Genomic DNA, 26,810 nt, shown 5'->3' on the forward strand with positions numbered 1-26,810 from the left:
ATGGACTACGAAAGACCCAATGTAGAGACCATCAAGTGCGTTGTTGTTGGAGACAATGCCGTCGGGAAGACTCGCCTTATTTGTGCCCGGGCCTGCAACACTACCCTGACCCAGTACCAGCTGTTGGCCACCCATGTACCCACCGTCTGGGCCATCGACCAGTACAGAGTCTGTCAAGAGGTAAATTTTCCCTCAATTAAATTTACCTTGCCGTTATCATAGCATTACGTCAGGCCCAAGGCTGGAGATAATGAGCGCATGATACCCAGATTTTGTTTCCGTCAGGATTCATTTAAATTTCAGATTACAGAAAAAGATCAAATACGCCTGTGGTCTTCTTTGCTCTGGGGCAGAGGTGCTGCTTTAAAAGCCAAATTAATGCTATGACTCCTCACAGGTCTTAGAACGTTCCAGAGACGTTGTGGATGACGTAAGCGTGTCCCTCCGACTATGGGACACCTTTGGAGACCATCACAAAGACAGACGCTTTGCCTACGGGAGGTATGAACAGATTCTGTTTAATTTGCAATTTCTGTGTAGTAGTGGTGCAAGCTTAAAACAATAGTTCCCCAAAATTGAAAATTTAGTTATTAATTCACCCTCATCATTCGAAATCCGTAGGACTTTCTTCCTGGGAACTCGAAAAGAAAAGTGTAAAGCAGAATGTTCAAGCTGCTCTTTTCCATATAATGGAAGTAAATGGTGAACAGAGGTGACTAAGCTAAAAAGGCAAAATGCAATCTAAGTCTCAAAACGTCATACGATACAATTAAATCTCTCAGAAAATCAATATCAAATATATTGTTTTTAAACTTAATGTTTCTTGGTCCATGTATGTCCTTGTATAGTCCGTGTACATTGTGTTTATTCATTTTTTATTTAAAATTGAAAGCAGAAAATGTCCTTTTTGATAAAAAAAATAAGAAGGTTGATTTTCATTTTTCCATTCAAGGGTAGAAAATTGATAAATAACTTGAATATTTAATTTCAGTTCATTTTCCAAATGTAGGCCGGCATAAAATGTCCCTTTTCACTGATAGGTCAAGATCAATTTGTATACCAACAACAATTCTTTTTCAGTTCTGTGCAACAGAATAACTGTCACCAAATATTCAATAATATATATTGAAAATTCAAGCTGTTTATACATTTTCAAGTCGAATCCTTTTTTTTGTTTGTTTTTTTTTTTGTTTAATGAAAAATTTAGTGTTTTCTAATTTTTCTGCTTTCCGTATTAAAAAAAAAAAACACTACTGAACACAGACCCTTCTTGTGTGTCACATGACCAATCACGACTTACTAATTTTAATATGTTCATTTGCAAAGCTAGTGTATGACTTCAGAAGACTTAAAGCACATAAGTTGTATTGACTTTCATGATCCTTTTGTTGGTCACCATTCACTTTCATTGTATAGAAAAGAGGAGTGTGAACATTATTCTAAATGTCTTCTTTTGTGTTCCTCAAAAAATAAATGTAATTAAATTTTTTGGGTGAACTATGCCTTTAATTCCTTTTCAAATGAAATTAATTGCATTAGGGTGCGTTATATTCATTTATTTATTATGGTAATCAATGAGATTCAGATTAAACTAAGATGTTGAAAATAACATAAATATAAGGGTATGCATGAGAAAATTTCACAGTGCTCTCTGGAAAATAACAACAAATTACCAGAGAAAATCTTAATTGGTTCTTCAGTTCACAAATGCCACCACTTTACTGAACAGAAAGACAGGAAGCATCCTGCCATCAGATGCTGTCATCATTTGCTCTAACATCAGACACTGAGCTATTTGCAACTGAATGCGGGCCGAACATGACAGCTGAACACTGTTATGTTAACTCATGGCCATTTTGTCTCAAGCACTTGGTTAATGAGGTCTTTCTTTGCATTCATCACATGCTCACTGCTTTTATGTTTTCTTCTGATATTTTCAGTGCAGGATAAACAAAATATTCTCATTTTGGTATGAGTTTGTACTGGCGGTAACATAATTAACCTCAATTATGTTATGTTCACAGATGTATTTACAAGAAATTTAGAATGCATAGCATGCAGCATTCATGTTTGTATTGTTGCTACTTCATTCAAGGTCAATTACTGGACAGTTTTACCGAAAGAGTTTGCTTGGTGTTATCAGTCATGCATAATACAGGTGCATCTCAAAAAAAAAAAAAGATTTTTTGTAACTTATTTCAAAAAGTGAAACTTTCATATATATTTTTGATTCATTACATGAATCATTTCAAAAGTTTTTTTGTTTTAATTTGATTTTTTTTTTTATTAGAGCTTACAGCTCATGAAAGTCAAAATCCAGTATCTCAAAATATTAGAATATTTCCTAAGATTAATCAAAAAAAGGATTTGCAAAGCAGAAAAGTTCAAGTTATTTAAAGTATGTTAATTTATGCACTCAATACTTTGTCAGGGCTCCTTTAGCACAAACTCCAGCATCAGTGAGGAATGGCATGGAAGCGATCAGCCTGTGGCTCTGCTGAGGCACTATTGAGCCTTCAGCTCGTCTGTATTGTTGGATCGACTGTTTCTCATCTTTCTCTTGAAAATATACCATAGATTCCATATGGGGTTCAGGCCAGGCATGTTGGCCAATCAAGCACAGTAATATCATGGTCAGCAAACCACTTGGAAGTGATTTTGGCACAGTGGGCAGGTGCTAAAGTCCTGCTGGAAAAGGAAATCAGCATCTCCATAAAGCTTGTCAGCAGATGGAAGCATAAAGTGCTCCAAAATCTCCTGGTAGACAGCTGCATTGACTCTGGACTTGAAAACACAATGGACCAACACCAGCAGACGTCACGGCACCCCAAATCATCACTGACTCTGGAAACTTCAAACTGGACTTCAAGCAGCTTGGATTTTGTGCCTCTCCAGTCTTCCTCCAGACTCCAGACATTGATTTCCAAATTAAATGCTAAATTTAAATTTATCTGAAAGAGGACTTTGGACCACTGAGAAACAGTCCAGTTCTTTTTCTCCTTAGCCCAGGTAAGATGCTTCTGACGTTTTTTCTGTTTCAGAAGTGGCTTGATAGCCCTTTTTCTGAAGACGTCTGAGCGTCTCCAGTTAAACGACTCCAGCTTCAATCCACTCCTTGTGAAACTCTCTCAAGTGTTTGAATCAGCTTTGCTTGACAGTATTCTCAAGCTTGCGGTCATCCCTGTTGCTTGTGCACCTTTTCCTACCCAACTTCCAGTCAACTTTGCATTTAATATGCTTTGATACAGCACTCTGTAAACAGCAACTCCTTTCAGTAATGACCCTCTGTGACTTACCCTCTTTGTGGAGGGCGTCAATGATTGTCTTCTGGATCATTGCCAAGTCAGCAGTTTTCCCCCATTATTGTGGTTTCAAAGAACAAGAGATACCCTGAATTTATATGATGTTTTATTAACAAGGTTCGGGAGGAGCACGATCAGATAATCAGTCTGGCCAGGTGCAGCTCGTCAGCTAAATCACCTTAAGCACATCAGGTGTATATACAGCCAACTCACCTCTGTTCTATTACAGTTTTCCAGCATCCCGCCTCCACCCCAACTCCGCACTCCAATCTAAATTTCATCCCATTCTTGGGATGAGGGGGGGGGGGTTCTCTGGGTTCGGGCTCCATCCCGAGCTCGGAGCCCTCCCTCCTGACAGCACGCCAAATATGCTTACTAATTGCTCAATCATATTATATGTTAGTGCGAACTCGTGAAACTGTAGAGATGGTTGTTTAATGAAACTCAAATATAAATATTCTAATATATTGAGATACTGGATTTTGACTTTCATGAGCTGTAAGCTCTAATCATCAAAATTGTCTAATCATCAAAACTTTTGAAATGTCTTACTTTACATGTTATGAATGTAAAATATATATATGAAAGATTCACTTTTTGAAATAAGTTACAAAAAAAATGAAGTTTTTCACGATATTCTAATTTTTTGAGATGCACCTGTAAGCCAAACCCAATTCACTTTTTTATTTTAAGATTTTTTTTTGTAATTTTTAGAAGTAGATGGTAGAAACATCTTGATTTATAATGTTAAAAACCTAGGCTGTCTCAATCTACTCAACCTACTTCACTAGTAGTGCACTGTCTAGTAAATTAATTTCATTAAAATGCACTGGAACGTTTACTCCCTAAAAATTCCCAAAATGCACCATAAAAAAGAGCATCAGATGATAATTATATTTACTTAATGTGGCCAGAAATAATATCAGAAGAATATTGCTCATGGCTTGTTATACAGAAATGTCTTTTGTCATATCAAAAGGTAATTTAGGAACGTCAGTGTTCCAATGCTTAATGGATTGTTAGCACCCAAATTCATGTTCATGATTTACACTAGCTAGGGAGGGGAATGTGACACACTCCAAGAATCCCTGTTAGAAGAATTGATATGCCTGCAGTGTCCTTTTGGAGTTGTTTAACAGATGGTGTTTAACAGAATAAGAATTACCTAATTCTTTCCTCTGACAGTTTGAAAGGAGATTTTAGGAACCTAAAGAAGGGTTGTCTGCATATTTACCCTACGTGAAAGAATATTTTGTGATTTAGCGCTAGACCAGTCCCAATCCAGATGCACTAGACTATTTCAATCAGATACACCTGACTTGTCAGGAAAGCATGCCTTGCTCCTTAACTTTGGGCCAGCCTTGTTCAATAGAATTATATTTTTAGTCCTCCCTGCTTTATTGCATCCTAAAAAAAATCAAACCAGTGCACTGAGGTCTGGACTCATATACCTTGGCTCAGACTCAAGGAATGACCTCTAAATGTTCGCTAGGCATCTTACTCGGGGCTTCGATGTGTGACTGGTGCACTCTATTGCCTTTAGAAGTAATTCATAATTTTACAGGAATGAGATTCCAAGGTACTGCGCCTCTCTGAACCTGTACTTACCAAATAGAAGCATAAGACGTGTGTGTTCTGCTTTATGAGCATAGGCTTAGAGTGTCTCATCCAGAGTTTAGAGTCAAATAGCCAAGCCAAATATACAACAACTCTGCTTGAAGTGTCCCAACAAACACCCCTGATTAAGAAGCTATTCCTCATCTTGGCTTGTTTGGGACTGTAGAATGCATATTTTTACACTTGAAGCAGTCCGCAGTCCTGACCACTAAAAGAAACACAATAGCAACATCTCTATCACTTAAACATACTCGCATATCTCCCAGCCCTTGCTGAAAGTGACTGGTTCATTTAATGATGAACGAGAAGAAACAGCTCCGCAAAACAGAAGTCATAAATCTGGGTGATTAGCTGACATTGTTGACGTTGAGAAAATACAACCTTCGCTGCAATCAGTCTATGTGAGTTTAACTAATGGAGAGAAAGACTTTTTTGGATGTAACAATTTTACAAATGACTCCTTCTGATAGTGTGTTTTGTTTAATTGCTAATTAATGACATGTTGAGTGTTCTACTCCCTGGATTGATGTAAGATTAATAAAGATGATTGCTGTTTAAATGCTGATTTTCTCTCATTTATTCAGGTTGGGGGAGGTATTGTTGAGTTATTGAGAGGGCAATTGCAACCACGCTGGCTCTCCAAGAGATTCTGAAGCCCAAATAAATGCTACATGTTTTACCAGAAGTGCATTGATTCTGGCTTAACATCAAACAGGCTTTTCTCTAGAGCTCTATAGGGTGATCTGCCAAGAGCCCCATTTTGACCAGAGATGTTTAGTTTTCAGCAAACCATTACTGAGGACAGGATAGGCTTTAGCCTAGCAATTATTGGGACCATGCAGTGCCATATCAAAGCATATCTTTAACTTTAAAAGCTGTTTGAAAGTTTACGGTCCCTTTGGACTTATATTGTCATTATACACTCTGGTTGTAATGTTTTTCACCTTCAGATAGATTTCCCTGAACCACAAAGGCAATTATTATGTAGCATTGTTCTGTGACTCTTTTTGTTTTTAGGGCTCCTATGATCTTTATGCAAGCCCGTGAAACATAAGAGAGACATTGTAAGTCCTCAAGCCTGCTAGCATCTCCATAATTCTCTGCATTACCAACTGTGTGGTGTGGTAGCTGAGACCTTTGCTTGCCCAGTCAGCAAGAAATGCACGATTCCTTTTGTGGATGAAGGCAAACGGCTGATCGTACATTATTCACTTACTCGTGTGGTGACGGGTGTTACCCCCCTCCCCAGGATAGACTTTGTACTAATCTTGCTACAGAAAGGTATGCCAGCAGTGTGCCAGAATGTCTGCATGTCATCCTTTTTTTGATTTGGTTTTATCTGTTTTGTTGATCGTGTTTGTTCTAGTCCTCACAGAGGCAGCCAAACAAAAAAGCATTGCCGAAGGAGTTTGTGGTCTCCACCATCAGACTTCTGTAAACTAAAGGCAATCTTTTTGCGTGCTGTCAACGGGTCAATGTAAGGCTGGCATTGAGATCGCAGGTTTTGCATGTCCACCAATCACTGAAGGACTGTGGGTTTGCTACGGATACCGCTTAGCACCTGTCACACTCTTGGCTTAAAATCCCGTTAGCATGCGTGTTACGTGGTGTCTTGCCCTGTGTTGTTAAACAGAGTTTTCATCGGATAGTTACTTTATTTACTTCTCAACTTTTACTTTCGAAGGTCTGACGTCGTGGTTCTCTGCTTTTCCATCGCCAACCCCAACTCCCTACACCATGTTAAAACCATGTGGTACCTCGAAATCAAGCACTTTTGTCCTCGCACACCTGTCATCTTGGTCGGTTGCCAGCTGGACTTGCGCTACGCTGACCTGGAGGCAGTCAATCGAGCTAGGCGACCATTATCAAGGTACTAGTAACTAAAGCCCCTGTCCTTCTGAATCCAATAAGTTGGAACTTGGATATTCCTTGACAATTCCCATGCAACAACTTCTCAGGAATTCGCATATACTCTTGCCAGGAGCGCTGTCATATTACCACAAGATCTGATTGTATTTATTTGTCTCTCACAGGCCCATTAAACCCGGAGATATTTTGCCTCCAGAGAGTGGAAGGGAGGTCGCCAAAGAGCTTGGCATCCCATACTATGAGACAAGTGTTTTCGATCAGTTTGGCATCAAGGATATCTTTGATAATGCCATCCGAGCAGCCCTCATTTCCAGACGCCACCTACAATTCTGGAAGTCCCATCTGAGGAAGGTCCAAAAGCCACTGTTGCAGGCACCATTTTTGCCACCCAAAGCCCCTCCACCACTTATTAAGATCCCTGAGTGCCCAGCCAAAAACCGGGATGGCCCGAAGCAGCTTCTTGAGAGCCCCCTGTGTGCTGATGTTTTGTTCATCATTCAGGAACACATCCACTTGTTTGCCCACAGGATCTACCTGTCTACCTCATCCTCCAAATTCTTCGACCTCTTTCATATGGACTTCTCAGATGAGTCCCAGTGCTTGGTGGCAACTGAGCGTCACGGGCGGGATCAACTGATGCGCACACTAAGCCTGGACACGGAAGAGGATGTGACTGTCCTCCCCAATCTCTCACCTTGCTCGCTCAAGGCATCCAAGAGTGACGGAACCCTCAAGATGACGAGTTTCAGTGGGATCCACCGGTGCACCAAACTGTCTCTGGCCTCTTGGAGCAAGGCCTTCCACAGCATCCACAAGGAGAACGTGATCAATCCGGTCACAGGTGCACCAGCGCTTATGACTGTCGTCAAGATGGATCATTCCATCCACCATGGACCATTCAGCGCTGTCCTACGCTTCCTCTACACTGGTGAGCTGGATGAGAAGGAAAAGGACCTGATGAAGATTGCCCAGATTGCAGAGATCCTAGAAGTGTTTGATCTTAGGATGATGGTGGAGAACATCACAAACAACGAGGGCTTCATGAATCAAGAGATCACAAAAGCGTTCCATGTGAGAAAGGCCAACCGAATCAAAGAGTGTCTCGCCAAGAATAACTTCACAGGTATTGAGGAACCAAGATGTGTTTATTTTATCTTTGAATAAAGAGTAAGAAACACAGTCTCTTTAAAATTATTTTTAATTATTTGCTGCAACAGCCTCCTGAAATATGCTTAATTCTAGTTGAAATATATCTTTGTAAAATGCAGTTTCTCATCAGTTTTGGACTCTCTTTTCAGATGTGGTGTTCAGGTTGGATGATGGCACCATTAACGCCCACAAACCACTGCTGATCTCTAGCTGTGACTGGATGGCTGCCTTATTTGGGGGCTCTTTCATGGAGAGTGCAAATGACGAGGTGAGTGTGAAAACAATGTTTAATAAGCTCCAGTTAGGGCACTGACAAGTCTTCAGAACATTTTTATTTTGTCCTAAGCATTAATGAGTCTGCCAGTTCTTAAGCAGATGGTACAAGGTCACACTGCTCAGACATTTACATGCACTTACATACTCAAATAGATGCGCACTGACACATTTTACAGACACTGGCTTGCCAACAAATTGAATCAAATTCTTGAATAACTAAAATAGTCTCATCCTGGTGTCTCTAAGTGACGTTTTGAAAATCTATTTCTGCAGTGATGAATGATGTGTCAGTTCTCATGACCTTTTTGGAGTGCATGGTGTTTGTCTTACAAGACATCTTATTCACAATATAGCAGGTTTATTACATTTTTGAAATGTAATTTTTGTGTCATTCATTTGTATTTTGTTTCAGTATTAAATTTAGTTTCCACAAGTCATTTTTCCTATATTTTAATCTATATTTTAGTGCACATTTATTTATTTTTGAAATATACAATTTTTACAATATTTAAAATATTTGTCATACATTTTTATTAATGTATAAATAATAAACTTATAGTACAGTTAGCCTCATACTTTTCCATTTATAGCTATTTACATGCATAATTGATGAGCTGAGATGCAGAATCGATACAGATACTTCCTGCTGTTTGAAGCAAACATTATGCTTTTTGCTCATTCCACAGCTGCCACAGGCACACTTAATCCTATTTCCACTGTCCAAATAGATGCTTTCATCTGTGGCACTGTTCATTAATTTCTTCCTTAACAGGTGGAATAAAGCAGACCGAGTTTCCTCCCTAAGGAGGAAAAGCAGACGTCATTCAGAGACAGTGATCTGTTTTCCTCTACGGTTAATCTTTGCATAAGGGACTCAATACATGATGGCCATTTTTGTTTGTTTTTGCCTTAGTGCTCTGATATTTCATGCCAGTGTAACAATTGGGACAGATATATTTTAGACAGCGTCCTACTTTCAGACTTAAGTCCACAGTGCTTGCTTAAATCCGTGAGAGCATGCCTCTGTCTTTGCACTCTCTTTTGGAGTGGTTAGTCTACCCCGGCAAAACACAGCAATCTACCGTGCTTGCCCTTGAAGAGTATTATGTAATGAGTTACGTAGCAGCATCTATCTGCGTGTGCTACCCAAATGTGCTTAGTAATGCTGGACTGCTGGTGAGCCGGCCATCAGTTTTCATAGAGATTAAAGACCAAATAGTCTCATCTCCAGAGGTCAGCTGACCAGAGTCTGTTAAATACACTATATAACTTATAATGTTAACATATAACATATATAAATAATGGCTGAATTAAAATATTTAATGATTAATAATTTGAGTTTTACACTTCGTCTTTGCAAAAAAAAAAAAAAGTCTTTGCTGCTTAATATTTGTGTGGAAACCATGATGTATGTTTTTTCAGGATTCTTTTATGAATAAAGTTCAGAGAACAGCATTTATTTGAAATACAATTATTGTTTAACGACTTTAATCTCAAGATTTTTTTTTTATTGTTATTATTATTATTGCTTGACCCTAATCCTCTTTCGTACTTAAGAGGCTTTAAAAATATATAATTTTATTATTATTATTATTATTATATTAATAATAAAATAAAAAAATCCTTCAACTTTTGACCAGTAATGGTAATAAAACTGGTTTTATTGAGGTCAGACTGCTATGTACAGTAGTCTGACTAAATCAACCTGACAAATTGGTTTATACTGAGTAAAAACAAATCTTTGGGCTAACATCTGCAGGTTACAACAGGTTTTTTTGTGCAACTTATAACTTGCTCTGCTTCTTAACTGACTTTCCTTGTTGATAGATCCCCCAGTCCTCTTATTTTTCAACCTCTCCAACAACCTGTCATATACCCGTGAAATCAATCCCCGAAGGACAAAGTCAAGTCTTGTTCTACATTTTATCCCACCGATTTCCATTTCAGAAGTAAATGGCTTGTAAACGCTATTTCACGCTGACTTAGCGGCATCAGATGAAATTGACAAAATTGATTGTTTGAAGAATAATGAGGTATGTACATGTGTGTTGCCAGGTCTCATTCCCCAACACCAGCAGAGTATGTATGCAGGCAGAGCTGGAGTATCTCTACACCAATCAGCTGTCGCCCATAGCAGACCTGGACCCATTGGAGCTAATCGCCCTGGCCAACAGACTGTGCCTTCCACGGCTCATCGCCCTGACAGGTGAGCTCTCTACCACATGCTCCAAATGGCACACAAAACACACGCGTTCCTCAAGCACAGGGCAGAGCTGCCCGGCCACCTCGGATCTAAAGCAAACAGGCCTTTTAGCCCTTTCAGTCTGTGTTGCTTAGCAACGAGCGATGTAAAGGTGCCAAATAAAAGACAACGTCTCAGCGGAGCTTTGTGTGGCACACACTACAATCTGTCCGGCGAACGTCATCTAATGACGTGGTGGTGACGGGCTGAAATTTATCTGTAACTCCAGATGCAGCTATTTACCTTAGGTTTTACGTAGCCTGCGCCGCCCCGGAGGAAAAAAAACATTTTCTTGTTTTGTGCATCAGTTTATTTACAGTCTGCAAGAGTTGAAAAGCATCACAAAATTTTATTCAGTGTAAATAACTTGAATTTGTTTTAAAGTTTGTATATAAAACTAGAAAATACTATTTCAGTCTTTCTACTTCAAAATGTCATGTTTAATTCGGCGTTTCTTGCCGTTTCTTTATAATTATTTGTGAAATTTACTAGCAATTTCCAAGTACAAAATGGTTTCTACATCAATTTTTTTAGCTCATCTAAATGTGCCTTCTGTTTAACAGATGTTTTCTCTCCTCAGAGCAATACGCTGTGAGCGAGTTAGTAAAAGCATCTAAAGATGGACAGGATATCGATGGAGAGGTACTCACCTATCTAGAGCTTGCTCAGGTAAATCTCTTTTGTTATTAAAGTGCATAATTAAATGTGGATAAAAGTGTTAGCTAAATGTGTTAATGTAAATATTAGTGCTAATACTATAATGTAAATGTAGCGCCCCCTACCTCCTTTTCTAACGGTTCAGTAAGGGGCAGCACCAGGTTCAATAAACTAGTGCCTAAGAAATGTTGTATTAAAAGGCCCCTCTGATGTCACTGAAATAAATACTTTTCTTTTGGAAAGCTACTCAGAATAAATCTATGCTAACACAAGTTCACTGGTTAAGAATAAACTGTTGAATAAAGAAAACACTTGAAGTAGAAAAATATCCATAATTTAATTAGAGTAGAATTATAGAGTAAGACATAGCTTAAATTCAAATTTGCAAAATATTAATCAAGTTAATCTCAAGTTTGGTATAATATAACCCCAAAAAGGGGAATATCACATGTGACAGATATACTGAATTGACCTCTGTGTCAAATACACTTCGAGTTAATTGAGCAAATTAACACCCTTGAAATTACAGGTAGAGAATAATTCACTTTGTGTTTCAAAATACTACTCTGAACACTCACATTTCTTAAGCGCGCTGAATAACACTATATGAACTGATATTAAACACTGTGGGCCCACACACACGCAGATAACACACACGCACACTCACAACCCACCCCTGAGCAGGCCTGAATCGTGGCTTGAGTGCATAGTGGCTGTGGAAACTGAAACTGGCCTCTTCACTCTCCTGAGCGCAAACAAAAAGGCAAACAAGGGTACCCGAATTAGTTTAGGAACTGTGAAATGATCGCAAAACACAGTGGAAGGCCTCCTCCTGCAGATCCTCGTCCTGTGCTGTCCCTGGCGGACGATGTAGGTCACACTCCAACGCAGCCAGAGGAATCCAAGAACTCACAGTGAACTGGGGCGCTATCTGGTATCCCTCGGGTCAATTACAGGATGAATTCACGAAGATTTCAGTCCGGTTGTCCTTTTTTTAAAGTTATATTTGACGATAACTTTACGCACAGTCTGTCTCCGCGCTATTTACGAGCTAATGACGTAACCGCAGAAACGGAAAAAACGTACACTCCGAATTCAAATATTAACAACAGAATGAACTGAGCCACTCATGTATACACACGGACTGTACAGACTTCGAAAGTATTTATACGATGATCTATCGATTAATTTACTGTATTTTCTGCAATCTGTCCGCTCAATCGTTCCGATCAGCTCTCTCCTCAGCTGCACGTCTCTCGGCTCTCTCCTTATTCACCACTCAAATCTCTCTTTTTTTTTCCCGGGAGGGAGGGACTTAACACATACAAACCAATAAAAATAAAGATCAACCTAACTTGCTCATTAAAACCACATTTTCCCCATGTGTATAGCAATCAAACCTGGCATAAGATAACGCTCTTAAAGGGGCATATACACAATTTTAGCTCTGGATTAGAGCAAAAACAAAACGAATTACTAAATGAATAGAAATAAACTCAATACCTGTAGAATATTGTTCTACTGGGTTACATGCTCCCCCTTCTAAACCTCTCATGACCCCATGAGATTACTTCTCTACACTTTAACGGTGACTCTGGGCTCCATATGAGCACTCACACGAGCACATTCAGTACATTGTGCCATAGGGTGACACCAAACTGTGCTACAGGGTTTCTTCTCTGATTTCCCACCTTCAACATTTATGACTATTCCTCTATGAACCAGGGTTAAAGGTCGGTTAATGGGCCCCTTCCCCTTCCTTCTGGACTCTGATCTGGAGTTCTCCATGGCCTTATTCAGTGAACGTCGGCTCCGCAGCTTCTGCATGGGGTCCATCCAATTCACCTCTACGGTAAACTGTGTCCACAGCAGATCCATCTTGTGCATCACTCTCTGGCCTGGGCGGTCTCTCTACCCTATCTGGGTGGCAATACCACAGATCATCCTCCTCGCTGTTAGACTCAGTCCTGGGTGCCCCTACACTCTGTGTCACATTCCTTCCTCTTAACTCTTTTCTTTGTTTTCTCTCCACAGGTCTTGTCCTGGTCTCCGGCGGTGCAGAAACTTTCCTTGAGACTTCAGGAACGGACAACCTCACTTCACCCCCAACAGGTAAGAGATGATCGAGGTTTCAGACGATATACAGGTAAGTTCTTCAGCTTTCCTATCACCAGGTATGGTACAGAATTCCATTTGTCGGCGAGTTTGTGCTTTCCAATGCTTTCCTTTTTTATCAGCACCCGATCTCCCACTTCCAGAGTTGGATGTTTCACTTGTTTGTCATACAACCGTTTGTTCTTCTGTTGACTTTTCAGGGCAGTTTCAGTTGCTATCTGATATGCTCTCTGCAACTCTGACTTCATTCTTTCCACATACTGGTGATGGTTACTGGCTCCCATCCCATCAGGCGACGTCCCAAAACACAGATCCACTGGCAGACGAGCCTCCCTTCCGAAGAGTAGATAATATGGCGAATGCCCAGTGGCCTCGTTCTTAGTACAGTTGTAGGCGTGTACTAATCGATTAACGTGTTGACTCCATCTGCTCTTCTCTGCTGGATCCAGCGCACCAAGCATGGAAAGAAGCGTTCTGTTGAACCTTTCAGGCTGTGGGTCGCCTTGGGGATGGTAGGGTGAAGTTCTTGATTTTCGTATCCCAAGCATTCTCAGCAGCTCCTTTATGAGACCGCTTTCATAATCCCACCCCTGGTCTGAATGGATACGGGATGGTAGGCCGTAGTGACAAAGAATTTGTCACACAGTATCTTCACCACTGTTAGAGCTCTCTGATCTTTAGTTACAAAAGCTTGGGCGTAACGAGTGAAGTGATCTGTGACGACTAGGACATTACCCAGGCCTCTTGAATCAGGTTCAATAGACAAGAAGTCGATGCACACTAAATCGAAAGGCCCACTGCTGGTCACGTGATGTAAGGGTGCAACCTTCTTGAGTAATGTCTTGCGGGCTATACAACGGCCACAATTCTTGACATAATGTTCAGTGTCTGCAGACATTCTAGGCGAATAGAAGCGATCCTTCAGGATTTCTGTAGTTCTCTCTACTCCTAAATGGCCTGAATCATCATGCAAGGAATGCAGGATTTGAGACCAGTACTTTTCAGGTAAGACGAGTTGTTTCTTTTTTTTCCCACAGGAACTTTTTGTGACACGGTGCAGAAGTTGGTTCTGGATCATCAACTTGGGACCTTGACGCTGTAGCAGAGCAACGGTGGAATCGGAACTCTTAGTAACGGTAAGTATTTTCCCACACCTCTCTTCACTTTACCAATTACAGTATCCTCCTCTTGCGCTTTCCTTAACTCAGCAGGAGTCAGCTGTTCCCTAGGACAAATACCAAGGGCTGTAGGACAAGAGAAAGCCTCAGGAACGCTCTGAGGTGAAACCCCTAGCTGGTCTACCTGTCACAAGGATGACTCTTCGCTCTCCTCAGTTACAGCTAATTGACAGATGACCTTCACCCCGGATTTAGGCATCTCTTTCCATTCAGAATCATGGCTGGATTCACAGGGATAACGGAACAGCACATCCGCGTCAATGTTGTGACTTCCTTGCTTGTACTGCAAACCGAAGTTATAGGTTTATAGAGCGGCTAACCAGCGATGACCTGTTGCACTCAACTTGGTGTGTGGATTGTTGTCTGTTTTAACCACAAACTGGGCACCATACAGGTAGTCATGGAACTTGTCCACAACAGCCCATTTAAGTGCCAGGAACTCCAGCTGATGAATGGGGTAACGCTGTTCGGATGTACTCAGTTTTCGGCTTGCGTAAGCCACGGGTCTTAAACCATTCGGGTGTTCCTGATTCAGTACAGCGCCCAACCCATTCATGCTGGCATCTACATGAAGGATATGGTTTGGTTGTATCGGCAAAAGCCAGGACTGGTGCGTGTATGAGGGAATGAATGATCTTGTGGAAGGCTGATGTACATGCATCATCCCAGCGCTCTCCAAATGGTTCGAATTCCTTGAAGTACTTCGTTCTATTCTTTGCCTTCTTATTGTGACCTGATGTTGGCGGATATCCTTTGGTGAGTTCGGTCAACGGCCTCACAATGGCTGAATAACCCTTTTATAAAGCGCCGATAAAACCCATAAAAACCCATGAAAGATCTCAGTGACTTCAGGTCGGTGGGCATCTTCCAGCAAGTTACTGCTTCAATCTTGACTGGGTCTGGTGATACTCCAGCAGCTGACACAATGTGCCCCACGTAATGGACTTGGGACTGGAAAAACTGGCACTTGTCAATTGAGACTTTCAGGCCACACTCTCGCAGACGGTCTAGGACTTTTAATAGTCTCTCTTCATGCTCTTCAAGTGTGCATCCAAACACAATGATGTCATCGAGGTAGACTATTACTTGGAGGAGGTGCATGTCACCAATGGCTTTCTCCATTAACCGCTGGAATGTGGCTGGAGCTCCAGTAATCCCTTGCGGCATCCGCTCAAACTGAAATAAACCAAGGGGGCAGATAAACACAGTCTTCTCTTTATCTTCCTCCGCCATGGCTATTTGATAATATCCACAGCAGAGGTCCAGTACGGAGAACCATTTACTACCAGCCAAACAGTCCAGGGCATCATCGATCCGGGGAGTGGTGTACTGATCAGGGACTGTACGAGCGTTTAGAGTACGGTAGTTGATGCACATCCTGATCGGCCCACTCTTCTTCCGTGCAACTACTATGGGCGAAGCATATGGACTCCTTGACCCCTTAATGATTCCTGCCGCTAACAGTTCTTTAATATTGCGTCGTACATCCTCGATGTCTGCAGGAGCAATGCGTCTGGATCGTTCTCTGAATGGCTTGCCGTCTCGCAGTCTGATGTCATGCTCGACCCCGCTGGCTAGTCCAACGTCCCACTCATTGGTGGAAAACATCTCCTCTGGCAGACAACTTCTGATGCAGTCTCTGTTCCCAGGCCTCAGGAATAGATGACTCGCCGAAATCAAATAACTTTGGGTCTATTACTTTGGAGCTGTTGGAGCCTACGGAAGGCACTGTGAGCGTGTCTGTGGGATACACATGGGCGACTACTGTTCCTGAAGGAATAGAAATTTCCTTAGAGGTTTCATTATGGACTAAGACTTGGATATTATTCCCATCTACTGCGGGAGACGGAAGTACTAGAGGGGTAATGAATATTCCAGCTGGAAGACTCCTCAGCTGTGTCTACAATGAAGATCTCAGTTCTCAGAGGCTTGTCAGTTTCCATTTGACAGACGGCATGTACTTCCCCTCTGGGCGGAACCACACAATCACCAGGTCCTATCCACAGCACTTTTCCTTCAGGCTTGTCAGGGAGTTTTTCATTCTCTTGCAGCTGGGGCAGATGAATAGCAGTGTGTCGGGTCTGGATTTTCAAAGCATGTGCGACACTGGATCCCTCCATACCTTGACTGAGCGCAGATAGTCGTTTGAAGAAACTGGTATTGGTACCAATTATAACTGGCACTTGGGGAGGACCTTGAGGATCAGGGCACACAAGGGCCAGAATGGACAGTGACTCTTCCACACCAGTAACAGAAGCAGGGAAGGTGACGTCGACAACTATATACCCCTTATATGGGTAACTAATTGAACTGAGCCCCCATATTGACAATCCAGTCAGGGGGTGGATGGGCACATCTGCAAGATTTCTGGAAAACCAGCTGTCAAACATGATCGTCACCAGTGTCTAACAGGGCTTGACATACCTGTCCATTAATCTTCACTTCCACAGTTAACTAACTAGGCCTTCTAACGGTTGTGATAATCCCCTTTTTGGGGTTATATTATACCAAATTTGAGATTAACTTGATTGAGTAATATTTAGCAATTTTGAATTTAAGCCATTTCTTACTCGATAATTCTACTCTAAATAAATTCTGGATATTTTTCTACTTCAAGAGTTTTCTTTATTCAACAGAGTTTATTCTTAACCAGTGAACTTGTGTGAGCATAGATTTATAGCTTTCCAAAAGAAAAGTATTTATTTCAGTGACATCAGAGGGGCCTTTTAATACAACATCTCTTAGGCACTAGTTTATTGAACCTGGTGCTGCCCCTTCCTTAACCGTTAGAAGTTGTAATATTTAGTATATTATGTTATTTGTTGCTGCCCTCTTAGCCAGGTCAAGCTTGAAAAGGAGATTTTTCAAAGCAATGAAATTAATTTGAAACCCCATAAAGGAAATCTATTTTAACACTATTTGTTAAAAGGCATCTTTTTGCGGAGTACTGAGTAATGTCCAATATCAATAACTCCATTAAACTTTTTTTTTTTTTTCAACTCTGATGATAAAAGTAGTAATTATAGCCTTTTATTTGGGATTGGTACCCGAGAAAGCTGTTTTGCAGGACGAAGGCCATGTAACTAGCGTAATGTGTTAAAAAAAAAAAAAACAGCGTAGCCTCATGAAATAAAAATAGATATTGCAATAATTGTGCTAATTCTTCTTAAAATGTTTATCATTCCATATTAATTAAATAAATAATCTCAAGATTTGTCTCTGTGTGTGTGTGTTTTCCTAGCCCTAGTAAGAGAGAGATATATATATATATAAAATTTAAACATACACTTAAAGAAATTACTGGTAACATTAGTTGCAAATAGAGTACTGTAAACAAACAGAAACAGGCTCAATGATTTAAACTGTAATTTAACAGCATTCAAAAACACGGGATGTTATCTGTAAACATCCAGTGTCTCTACATGACTTTTCAGATGAATAATACAGCAGATATTAAACAGCAGCAATACCACTATCTGTATATCTGGCATTCCGTATGATGTAATTAGAATATGCTATTTATCTGATGCCTTCATACAAAGCTACTTACAATAAACCTATTGCAGTTTTGGTTTTCTTAAAGCAACCGTGAGTGTTCCAAGTCACTGTATGTTGGTGCCATGTAATCTTCCTTTGAGCCTACTGTACAATAACCTTCAAAGATTTGGCAGTAGCTGTGAGAATTCATATTGAAACACAATATATCATTTCAGAATACAAGATGGCAGCCTTTGTTTACAGTGATCATATTCCAATATTTAGACTAAATACATACAAACGTTAACGTCTTGTTTTTTATTCCCTTGTTTTGATGACAGTTCCATAATGCTAATCAACTCGCTGCCTGGTGTTTACACTACATCTGCACCCATTACAACAGGATATGTGCCAATTACCGCAAAGAGATCAAGTCGAAATCAGCAGGTAGGAGCATTTCCTGAACAATTATGAGACCGATGCAAAGAGTCACCATTGGAACGGCATGATTTAAAGCATCTGCAGTGACATTTAACTTTGCTTCATTACGTAGAAGTGGCTATGATGAGTACATATGAGTCTTTACGAGTGACCTTTTGAAGAGATAGTTCACCCGAAAATTAAATCCACCAAATCCATATGCTGTTAGTTATTAATTTTAATAAAAAAAAAAAAAAAACACAAGTTAATAAAAACTACATAAAATAATTTATTAATAATAGATATACACACACACACTATGTTGTGATTAAAATAACATAGCATCTTTAAAAAAGAAAGAAATAATACAAGATTCCATATAAGCTAAAAAATAACCAACCATTTAAAACTAACATTTTACTAAGATTAATCAATGATTAATTTCAACATTTATTAATGCATTACTAAAATCAAAAGTTGAACTATTAATTAAATAATAATAAAAAAATTAAATAATGGTAATATTAATATTAAACAGTTGTATTTCTATTAACTAACATTAACAAAGCTTAATAAATAAGGTATCAAATGTACTACTTCTTGTTAGTTAATGCAGTAACCACCGTTAACTAATGGAACCTTACTGTAACCAAACTGGTTGTTGGTTGCCTAAATAAATAAACTTTAACTATTATTAAAGTGAAAGCAGAAAACTCTCCTTTTTTTATTTTTTCAAAATTCTCACGCTGCTCTTTTATTAACATTTGGAATTCAATTTTATTTTTAGATTTTCTGCTTTCACTTTAATTCTTTTTTAAATGCGTATTTAATATTTATATTTAATTTTAATATAGTTTAGATATTAAAAAAAATTATATTTTAAAAGTTTTCATTATTAATATTTATTTAGTTATGTTAGTACTTCGTCAAATTAATGAGAAATGTTGTCTTAAATAATTCAGGTTATTTTTTTATTTTTTTTTTTACTTAAGCTAATGGTTATTTCATGCATCAATTTTTTATGATTTAGGTTTTATATTAAATTAACCCTGCTGTTATGTTATTCTACCTTTTGTAATGAGTAAAAATCGCATAATTTAGAATTTTAAGAGGACACATTTTGCTTCATAGGCTCTATTGTATATCACTCACCCTTGATATCATTCTGTGCTTGTGTTGTAATGTGAGCAGAAAACCAGGAATATTTTGAGAAGCACCGCTGGCCTCCAGTCTGGTATCTGAAAGAGGAAGATCACTATCAGCGGGTGAAGAAAGAGAGAGAGAAGGAGGATGTGGTGTTGAATAAACATCACTCACGATGGCGCTGGTGTTTCTGGAGCACATCCCCTGCTGTTGCTTGAGTATTTATACTCTTGTTTTATTTTTAAAGCTCTTATTTTCCTTTTTTTTCTATTCTGATAAGATGAAACAAGCCACTCTAAATGAGCATTCTGTTTGAAGCACAATGTCCAATCAATGCTGGCCATCGAATCTATGGAGGTGACGTAGGCCTGTTCCTTATAGTGTAATTTGTGTTTTAATAATCAAGCTGCTGTGTTGGACTTGGTTGTGATCTGACTGTGTTAGAAGCATAAGAATCTTAAAACACTAAGAGGATTAGGGAGTGTTTTTTCCATGTCTTTCCTTTTCACTTAGGTGCTATATACTGTATATTTGCATTAACACATTTCAAACTGTTCAATTAAATCATCCAAGTGGAAAATGCTCATTATGCCACTAATTCTGAGCACATGCATTTATTTGCAAAATTTGCATTGTGCAATTCTGCATTCAGGCAAATTTCGGGTAATGCTGTAAGCCCGTTTATTGGACAACTTGTGAACAAAAACTAAGAGAACTTGAGGTTTGGGCTCACTGTTGATTGTAATGTAATGGATGTAGTTTGATCATTGTGATTGTAAGAGCTTACAGCATTCAGCCCTATGCATGGACATCAGGGACAAAAACGCAGTAGATGGGTCATTCTTATGTAGTACATTTGAACTCTCAAAAATGCATGATTGCATTTCTATAAAACGATATGCTAGACTTTCTGAAATATTTTCCAGTAAAATGTATGAATTATAACTTCGTGATTTACACATCATCAAAAATCAGGAAATAGGTTTCAGGATGATATGGAACCTTTAAAAGGTCATGGTGGAAAAAATGAGATAGGAGCAAAATGCATATTTCAAAGCTTCGCGTTTGCTCACAATATATGTTTGCGTTTCCCCATGAAATACTGAATTTATTTGCAAGTTTTGCGGTCCCCTTTACATTTGTTTGCTAAAGCCCCAAAACGAATTCCATCATACACTGAAAAACGTTTAGTTTGAAACTTTTACTTTTCTTTTAGAAATTGCTAGTAAATTTTTTACAAATTACAAAAAAAATAAATAATAATCGGCAAGTAACTTCAATTGAACTGAATTAAATGTGAAATTAAACATGAATTAAAATGTAACTAATCATGAAATTTAGAGGTAGGAAGACAATTTTCTTGTAAAACTTAATTCAATAATCTTCGTTTCAATTACAAATTATTTTTTGTAATGTTATAGTTTCTTTTAATAGTGTCTTTAAAAATGTTTTAGCTAATATTAAATATGAAGAAAACTTCATATGCATACTGCATAATAGGAATGATCCAGCTCTGTCCAGATGGAAAAATTTTAAATTCAGGAGCAGATAAACAATCACCTCCAACTACCAGTTTTCTAGAGTCTCTTCCATGTGTTGTAGCATAATGTTAGCCTTTACTGACAAACTACACATTCACTTGTTCAGAAGGGCTTAGAAACACAGCTTAGTTCAGGGCAAACCTTAAACAAAAAATAAATTATAATAATGTAACCACTACTCACATATAGTATATATAATACATTAATTCCACCATTGTTGTGCTAGAAGTTACATATGTACTGTAGTGGATTGTAACTTTATTTACACATCTGAGATTGTCAGTTGTGAAAGCTAAAATGATTTCCTCAGCTGTGTAATGAATAATTAATGTATGTAAATGTTTCATGGTAGGGTTTTACAGGTAAAGAATGTACTGCGCATGTTAAAAACGGTGAAGGGTTTTGTGTAACGAAACACAGGGTCAGTGCCGCTGTATCGTAAACGAAACCGGACGAATAATGTAACTGCCTATTGATAAAGGAGGAACGTTCATACTTGAAGAAAAATAAAAGTGTTTAGTCATTATAGTGTAGATTATCTTTAGTTTACCAAAGCAATATATAGATGATCACATGCATAAGATACCATGATTGTTCTTTTTCGGTGGTATTGGCGAAATTGTTGTTAACTATTATTAGCTGCTGAAAACCAAATGGCTGGTTCATTTGGTTCTTGCTGTCTAAATGCCTTTGATCTTGCTGGTCATTATCTTTAATGTTGGTTGTTTGTTTATTTATGCATTTCGTTAATTTATTTTTTAAAAAATTGAAAATTGTTGAATAAATTATTGATTTTACTTGCATCGAGCGATTTATTTTTCTTGTTCAATGACATTAGTTTAATTCAGGGCAATCTTTCAATGCTAATGGGTTGATAATTGGATACGTGACTTGAAATTTCAAAACCATAGCAGTGTATCAATTAATTAACTTTAAATTAAGGTTAATAGACAAATCCATTGATTAATAAATATTCATCCACAAAAGCGTTTCTGTGACTTCCCAAAATAAATATCAATTATGTTGTTCAGAAGAGAAAGATGTCAAATTTGTTGTTACTACCTCAGCTGTTGTATTAGAGAAACTTGTGCAAAACACAAAGTAGTTATAAATACAGAAAATGTATATTTACCCAGATATGGACATTTTATGAAAATGTTCTCACCCTTAGACCATCCAAGATGTAGATGAATTAATTTCTTTATTGGAACAGATTTGTAGAAATTTAGCATTATATGACTTGCTCACCAGTGGATCTTCTGTAGTGAATGGGTGCCATCAACTGTTTGCAGAGGTGGACTCAACAGGATTTACTTGAGTATTATACTTAAGTACACATTTTGAGTATCTACTTTTTTCTTGAAATTATGACTTTAACTTCACTACATTTGAAAAAAATATATAATGTTGTACATTTGTCACGGTCTGCTACGGTGACGAGATGAGGAACGCTGAGACGAGGATGAATAACAAATGACAGTCTTTAATGATAATCCTGGCATCTGGCGCTCCACCACGCCTGACTGTTGAGGGTGCGGGAGGAAATTCAACAGGGTTCGCCAAGGCGAACTGAACTGAGAAGCAGTAAAAGTGCATGTATCCGGTCCATAGAGGGGAATGGCGCAGCAAGTATGATCGACACCGAGCGGGTCCGGTGTTACTGGCCACCTGAGGCGAGTACACGGGAAGACACAGGCTCTACACAGAGATTATAGAATCTCGCAAACGTGTTAGGTGTCGCCCAGCCAGCAGCTCTAAAGATGTCTGGGGTCTCAGGACAAAATGAGAGTTACCCGGTCCGAATTCTAAGCACAAATCGTCGACCGAAAATGCCTGCAAGTCCCCTACCCTCTTGACTGAGTCCAATGCAGTGAAGAGCACTGTCTTTAACGACAGAAACTTAAGCTCTACTGACTGCAGAGGCTGGAAAGGCTCCTCCTTCAAGGCCGTCAAGACCGAGGGGAGATCCCAAGAGGGTACCAGATGAGGGCGTGGAGGATTTAACCTCCTGGCTCTCTGAGGAACCTGATGACCAAGTCGTGCTTCCCTACAGACTTGCCGTCTACTGCATTGTAATGTGTGGCAATAGCAGCAACATACACTTTGAGGGTGGAGGGAGACAGCCTTCGCTCCAACCCATCTTGCAATAAAGAGAGCACGAACGCGATCGGGCATCTAAGGGGGTCTTCCCGGCGGGAAGAACACCAATCGACAAACAGGTTCCACTTCAACCTGTAAGCGTATCTTGTAGATGGGGCTCTAGCTGAAGCGATACCGCTGGAGGTAGCTTACCTTGAACCTCTGCGTCCCGTCAAGGGACCACACGTGGAGATTCCACAAGTCTGGACACGGGTGTCAGAGGGTGCCCCCTCTCTGAGAAAGGAGATCCCTCCTCAGAGGAATTTGCCAAGGAGGGGCTGTTGCGAGGAGCATCAGTTCTGTGAACCAAGTCCGATTGGGCCAGTATGGTGCCACCAAGAGGACTTGCTCCTCGTCCTCCCTGACCTTGCACAGGGTCTGTGCGAGAAGGCTCACTGGGGGAAATGCATATTTGCGTAGGCCCCGAGGCAAGCCGTGTGCCAGCGCTTCCGTGCCAAAGGTCCCCTCGGACAGGGAGTAAAACAGCTGGCAGTGGGACATGTCCGGGGGGGGTCAAACAAGTCTACCTTGGTTTCCCCAAATCAGCTGGACTGTCTCGGGGTGGAGTCGCCATTCTCCCGGAAGGGTGGGCTGACATGAAAGCTCGTCGGCTGCACGATTGAGCTCGCCTGGGACATGAACGTTGCAAAGCGACCTCAGATGCTTCTGAATCCAAAGGAGGAGATGGCGGGCGAGTTGCGACATGCGACGGGAGCGTAGACCACCTTGGTGGTTGATTTACGCAACGGTCGCAGTGTTGTCCGTACAGACCAGTACATGCTTGTCATGTAGCAGCGATTTAAAGCGGCACAAAGCAAGCCATATTTCTAGCGGTGCATCGCCATGCCCATCTCAGGACCCGGGCGTGAAGCCAACGCTGAAGCGGTCTCATATGAAGCAACCCGAGCGGCGTAACAGCGGCTGCCATATGCCCCAGGAGCCTCTGAAACGGTTTCAGTGGAGCCGCTCTCTTGGGCTGGAAAGACTACAGGCAATTAAGCATCGTCTGAGCACGTTCTATTGAGAGACGTGCTGTGAGGTTGACCGAGTCCAACTCCATACCGAGAAAAGAGATCCTCTGCACAGGGGAGATTTTGCAATTTTCCCAGTTGACCCAAAGCCCCAACCGGCTGAGGTGGCTGAGCACCGTGTCCCTGTGTTCACACAACTGCGCTCGAGACTGGGCCAGTATGAGCCAGTCATCGAGGTAGTTGAGAATGCGAATACTCCTTTCCCTTAATGGAACAAGGGCTGCCTCCACGACCTTGGTGAAAACATGAGGCGACACTCAAGATGTCCATCTCTGGCTGTTTGGTCTCTCATTCTGACGGCACCCATTCACTGCAGAGAATCCATTGGTCAGAAAGTGATGCTACATTTCTCCAAATCTGTTCAGATGAAGAAAGACTGTCATTAATCCATTTCGTTGTCTTCCGTCCACTCATCACCAGAGGTCGCGCTTCCATCATATCGACTCTCACACCACACACACTGTTACAGATCACCCTGGACTGCATTTCCCATCATCCATTGCACTGATCACACAGCTGTCACCAAAAATAAACGCTCACCTCAGAGCGATTACACACTATATAACACCTACTCAGTTCCTGTTCAGATGGCCAAGTATTGTTCTCCGTTTATCACTCACCAAGTGATAGCTGCTTTACCGAGCCTAGTTTCCAGTTCTAGTTTAGTCTAGTCTTTTCATGTTGCCTTGTTTCCTGGTTCCTGCTTGTGTACCTTGGATTAACCCTTGACTCGCTGCTCGGACTCTGTCTGTACCTCGTCTTGACTATTGCTCATGTTTCTGGATTTCTCCTCTTGTCAAGCCCTCTGGATCCTGTTCACCGATCGATGACCTATGCCAGCCAAAGGAATACTCTTTATCTTAAACATATCTGTTTGCTGACGCTCGACCCTGCCTCTATATGACCATGTCTATAAATAAAGCTTTGCGTACGGATCCACACATCCACCAGCTCTGTGATGTCGTCATGGAGAAGTGGAAGAGGACTCCAGTGGCAACCTGTGAAGCTCTGGTGAACTCCATGTCCAAGAGGGTTAAGTCAGTGCTGGAAAATAATGGTGGCCACACAAAATATTGACACTTTGGGGTGTATTCACTTTTGTGGCCAGTGGTTTAGACATTAATGGCTGTGTGTTGAGTTATTTTGAGGGGACAGCAAATTTACACTGTTATACAAGTTTACACTCATTACTTTACATTGTAGCAAAGTGTAATTTCTTCAGTGTTGTCACATGAAAAGAATATTATACATACATACACACACTTTTCAAAATGAAAACAAAGTGAGACACTTTAATAGTCATCAAACCTTAGTGGCTTATGTTCTAGAACTACACCTGTGGTTATTCTGCTGAAAAAAAAAAAAAAAAAAAAAACACCTTGACACTAGTTGATTAAAAGTCAAGTTGCATGGGAAAATTGAAGGTAGTGAAGTGGAAACCACCAGGAAACATGGGGATAAATGTATTGCTCAATGTCTGACCAAAATAATATTGCATAAAGCTCCAGAGTTGCATCAATAATTCAAGAAAAAAAAAAAAAAAAGACATTCTGTATAATGTGGCTCTTTGATCCCGACCTAATCCTCCTCTGACACACAAGCGTCCTGGGGAGAGGGTAAAAATCTGATTATATAACTTGACTTGTAGGGAAATGGCGTGCGTGGAGGCTTCCTGTGTCAGTTTAGGATTCGGCTAATGCTGCTGACTGTCAGTGAGTGCAGTTAAAGTGCGGACAGAGCTGTAATCACATGCTGCTGCGAGACGTTTCCACAGAGGGGTTGAGCTCAGGTCTCAGGAGTGGGTTACAGGTAAAGCGTGTGACAGGTCAGGACATGTTTCTGGAGGAGTACGAGCGCTTGGCCAAGTCACACATTAGAGATGTTGACTGGGAGACTGTACAGGGACTGTATACGGCAATAACAAAGGAAAAGTAAAGTGCTGGGAAAAACAAAACAAGTGATTATGGAAGGTGCAGACTATAAGCATAAACAATTAATTTATTCTCTTTTCATAATTTGGCTGGAGAGAAAAAAAAAAAAAAAAAAAAAAAAAAAAAGATTTATTCTGTATAAACATACAACTAAACTATCGGTTTAATGTTTTAAAGCAAAATGTGGGAATTTTACTGTGAACTGTGATGTTAGAGAAACAGTGTGAAAAATTAACAGTGTGCATCGAAAACTTTAAAACTTTACAAAAATAAAATAAAGGCCAAGGACCGCAACAGGGAGTAAACAAGACATTAAAAGTGAAGAAGAGGTTCTATTAGTTATGCAGATAATGTTGAATTTAATGCATAATGAAAATGCTATCAGTTTGATGATGATAATGATATGAGCTCATTGTTTGCATCAAATTGCAGTAATTTCTCAATTAAAAATTGACTAAATTGAACTAAAAGTAAAAAATGTGCACAGTAATTTTGATGTAATTAATAGAAATACTGATATAGAAAATTATATAAAATACACAATTTAATCTAAAACAGCTTAACCAAATGATCCATAGGTTGAGTATTTGATGGCTTTTGTAAATTGTTGACAGCTTTGCAGACTCAGGATTATAGTTAATCTTTTGTCAGTGACAGGAAGCATGAGGATCTATAGAAACTACACAACAGAAATTGTTTGCACTGCTCATTTCTTCATCTTTT

At 39.9% G+C, this 26,810-nt stretch overlaps 1 protein-coding gene across 1 annotated transcript; it reads left to right on the forward strand.

The window, feature by feature from the left end:
* Positions 1–19,663, forward strand: LOC306858117 (rho-related BTB domain-containing protein 1-like; the record flags this gene model as incomplete). The annotated part of the gene is made up of 9 exons (XM_079398517.1): positions 1–180; positions 398–501; positions 6,604–6,789; positions 6,953–7,911; positions 8,087–8,205; positions 10,269–10,419; positions 11,036–11,124; positions 18,224–18,329; positions 19,494–19,663. 9 exons carry the CDS (start codon positions 1–3, stop codon positions 19,661–19,663), a joined length of 2,064 nt encoding a protein of 687 aa, XP_079254643.1.
* Positions 19,664–26,810: the final 7,147 nt, after the last annotated feature.

The sequence above is a fragment of the Barbus barbus genome, assembly GCF_936440315.1.
Source record: "Barbus barbus genome assembly, chromosome: 38".
In the NCBI taxonomy this organism is placed as follows: domain Eukaryota; kingdom Metazoa; phylum Chordata; class Actinopteri; order Cypriniformes; family Cyprinidae; genus Barbus; species Barbus barbus.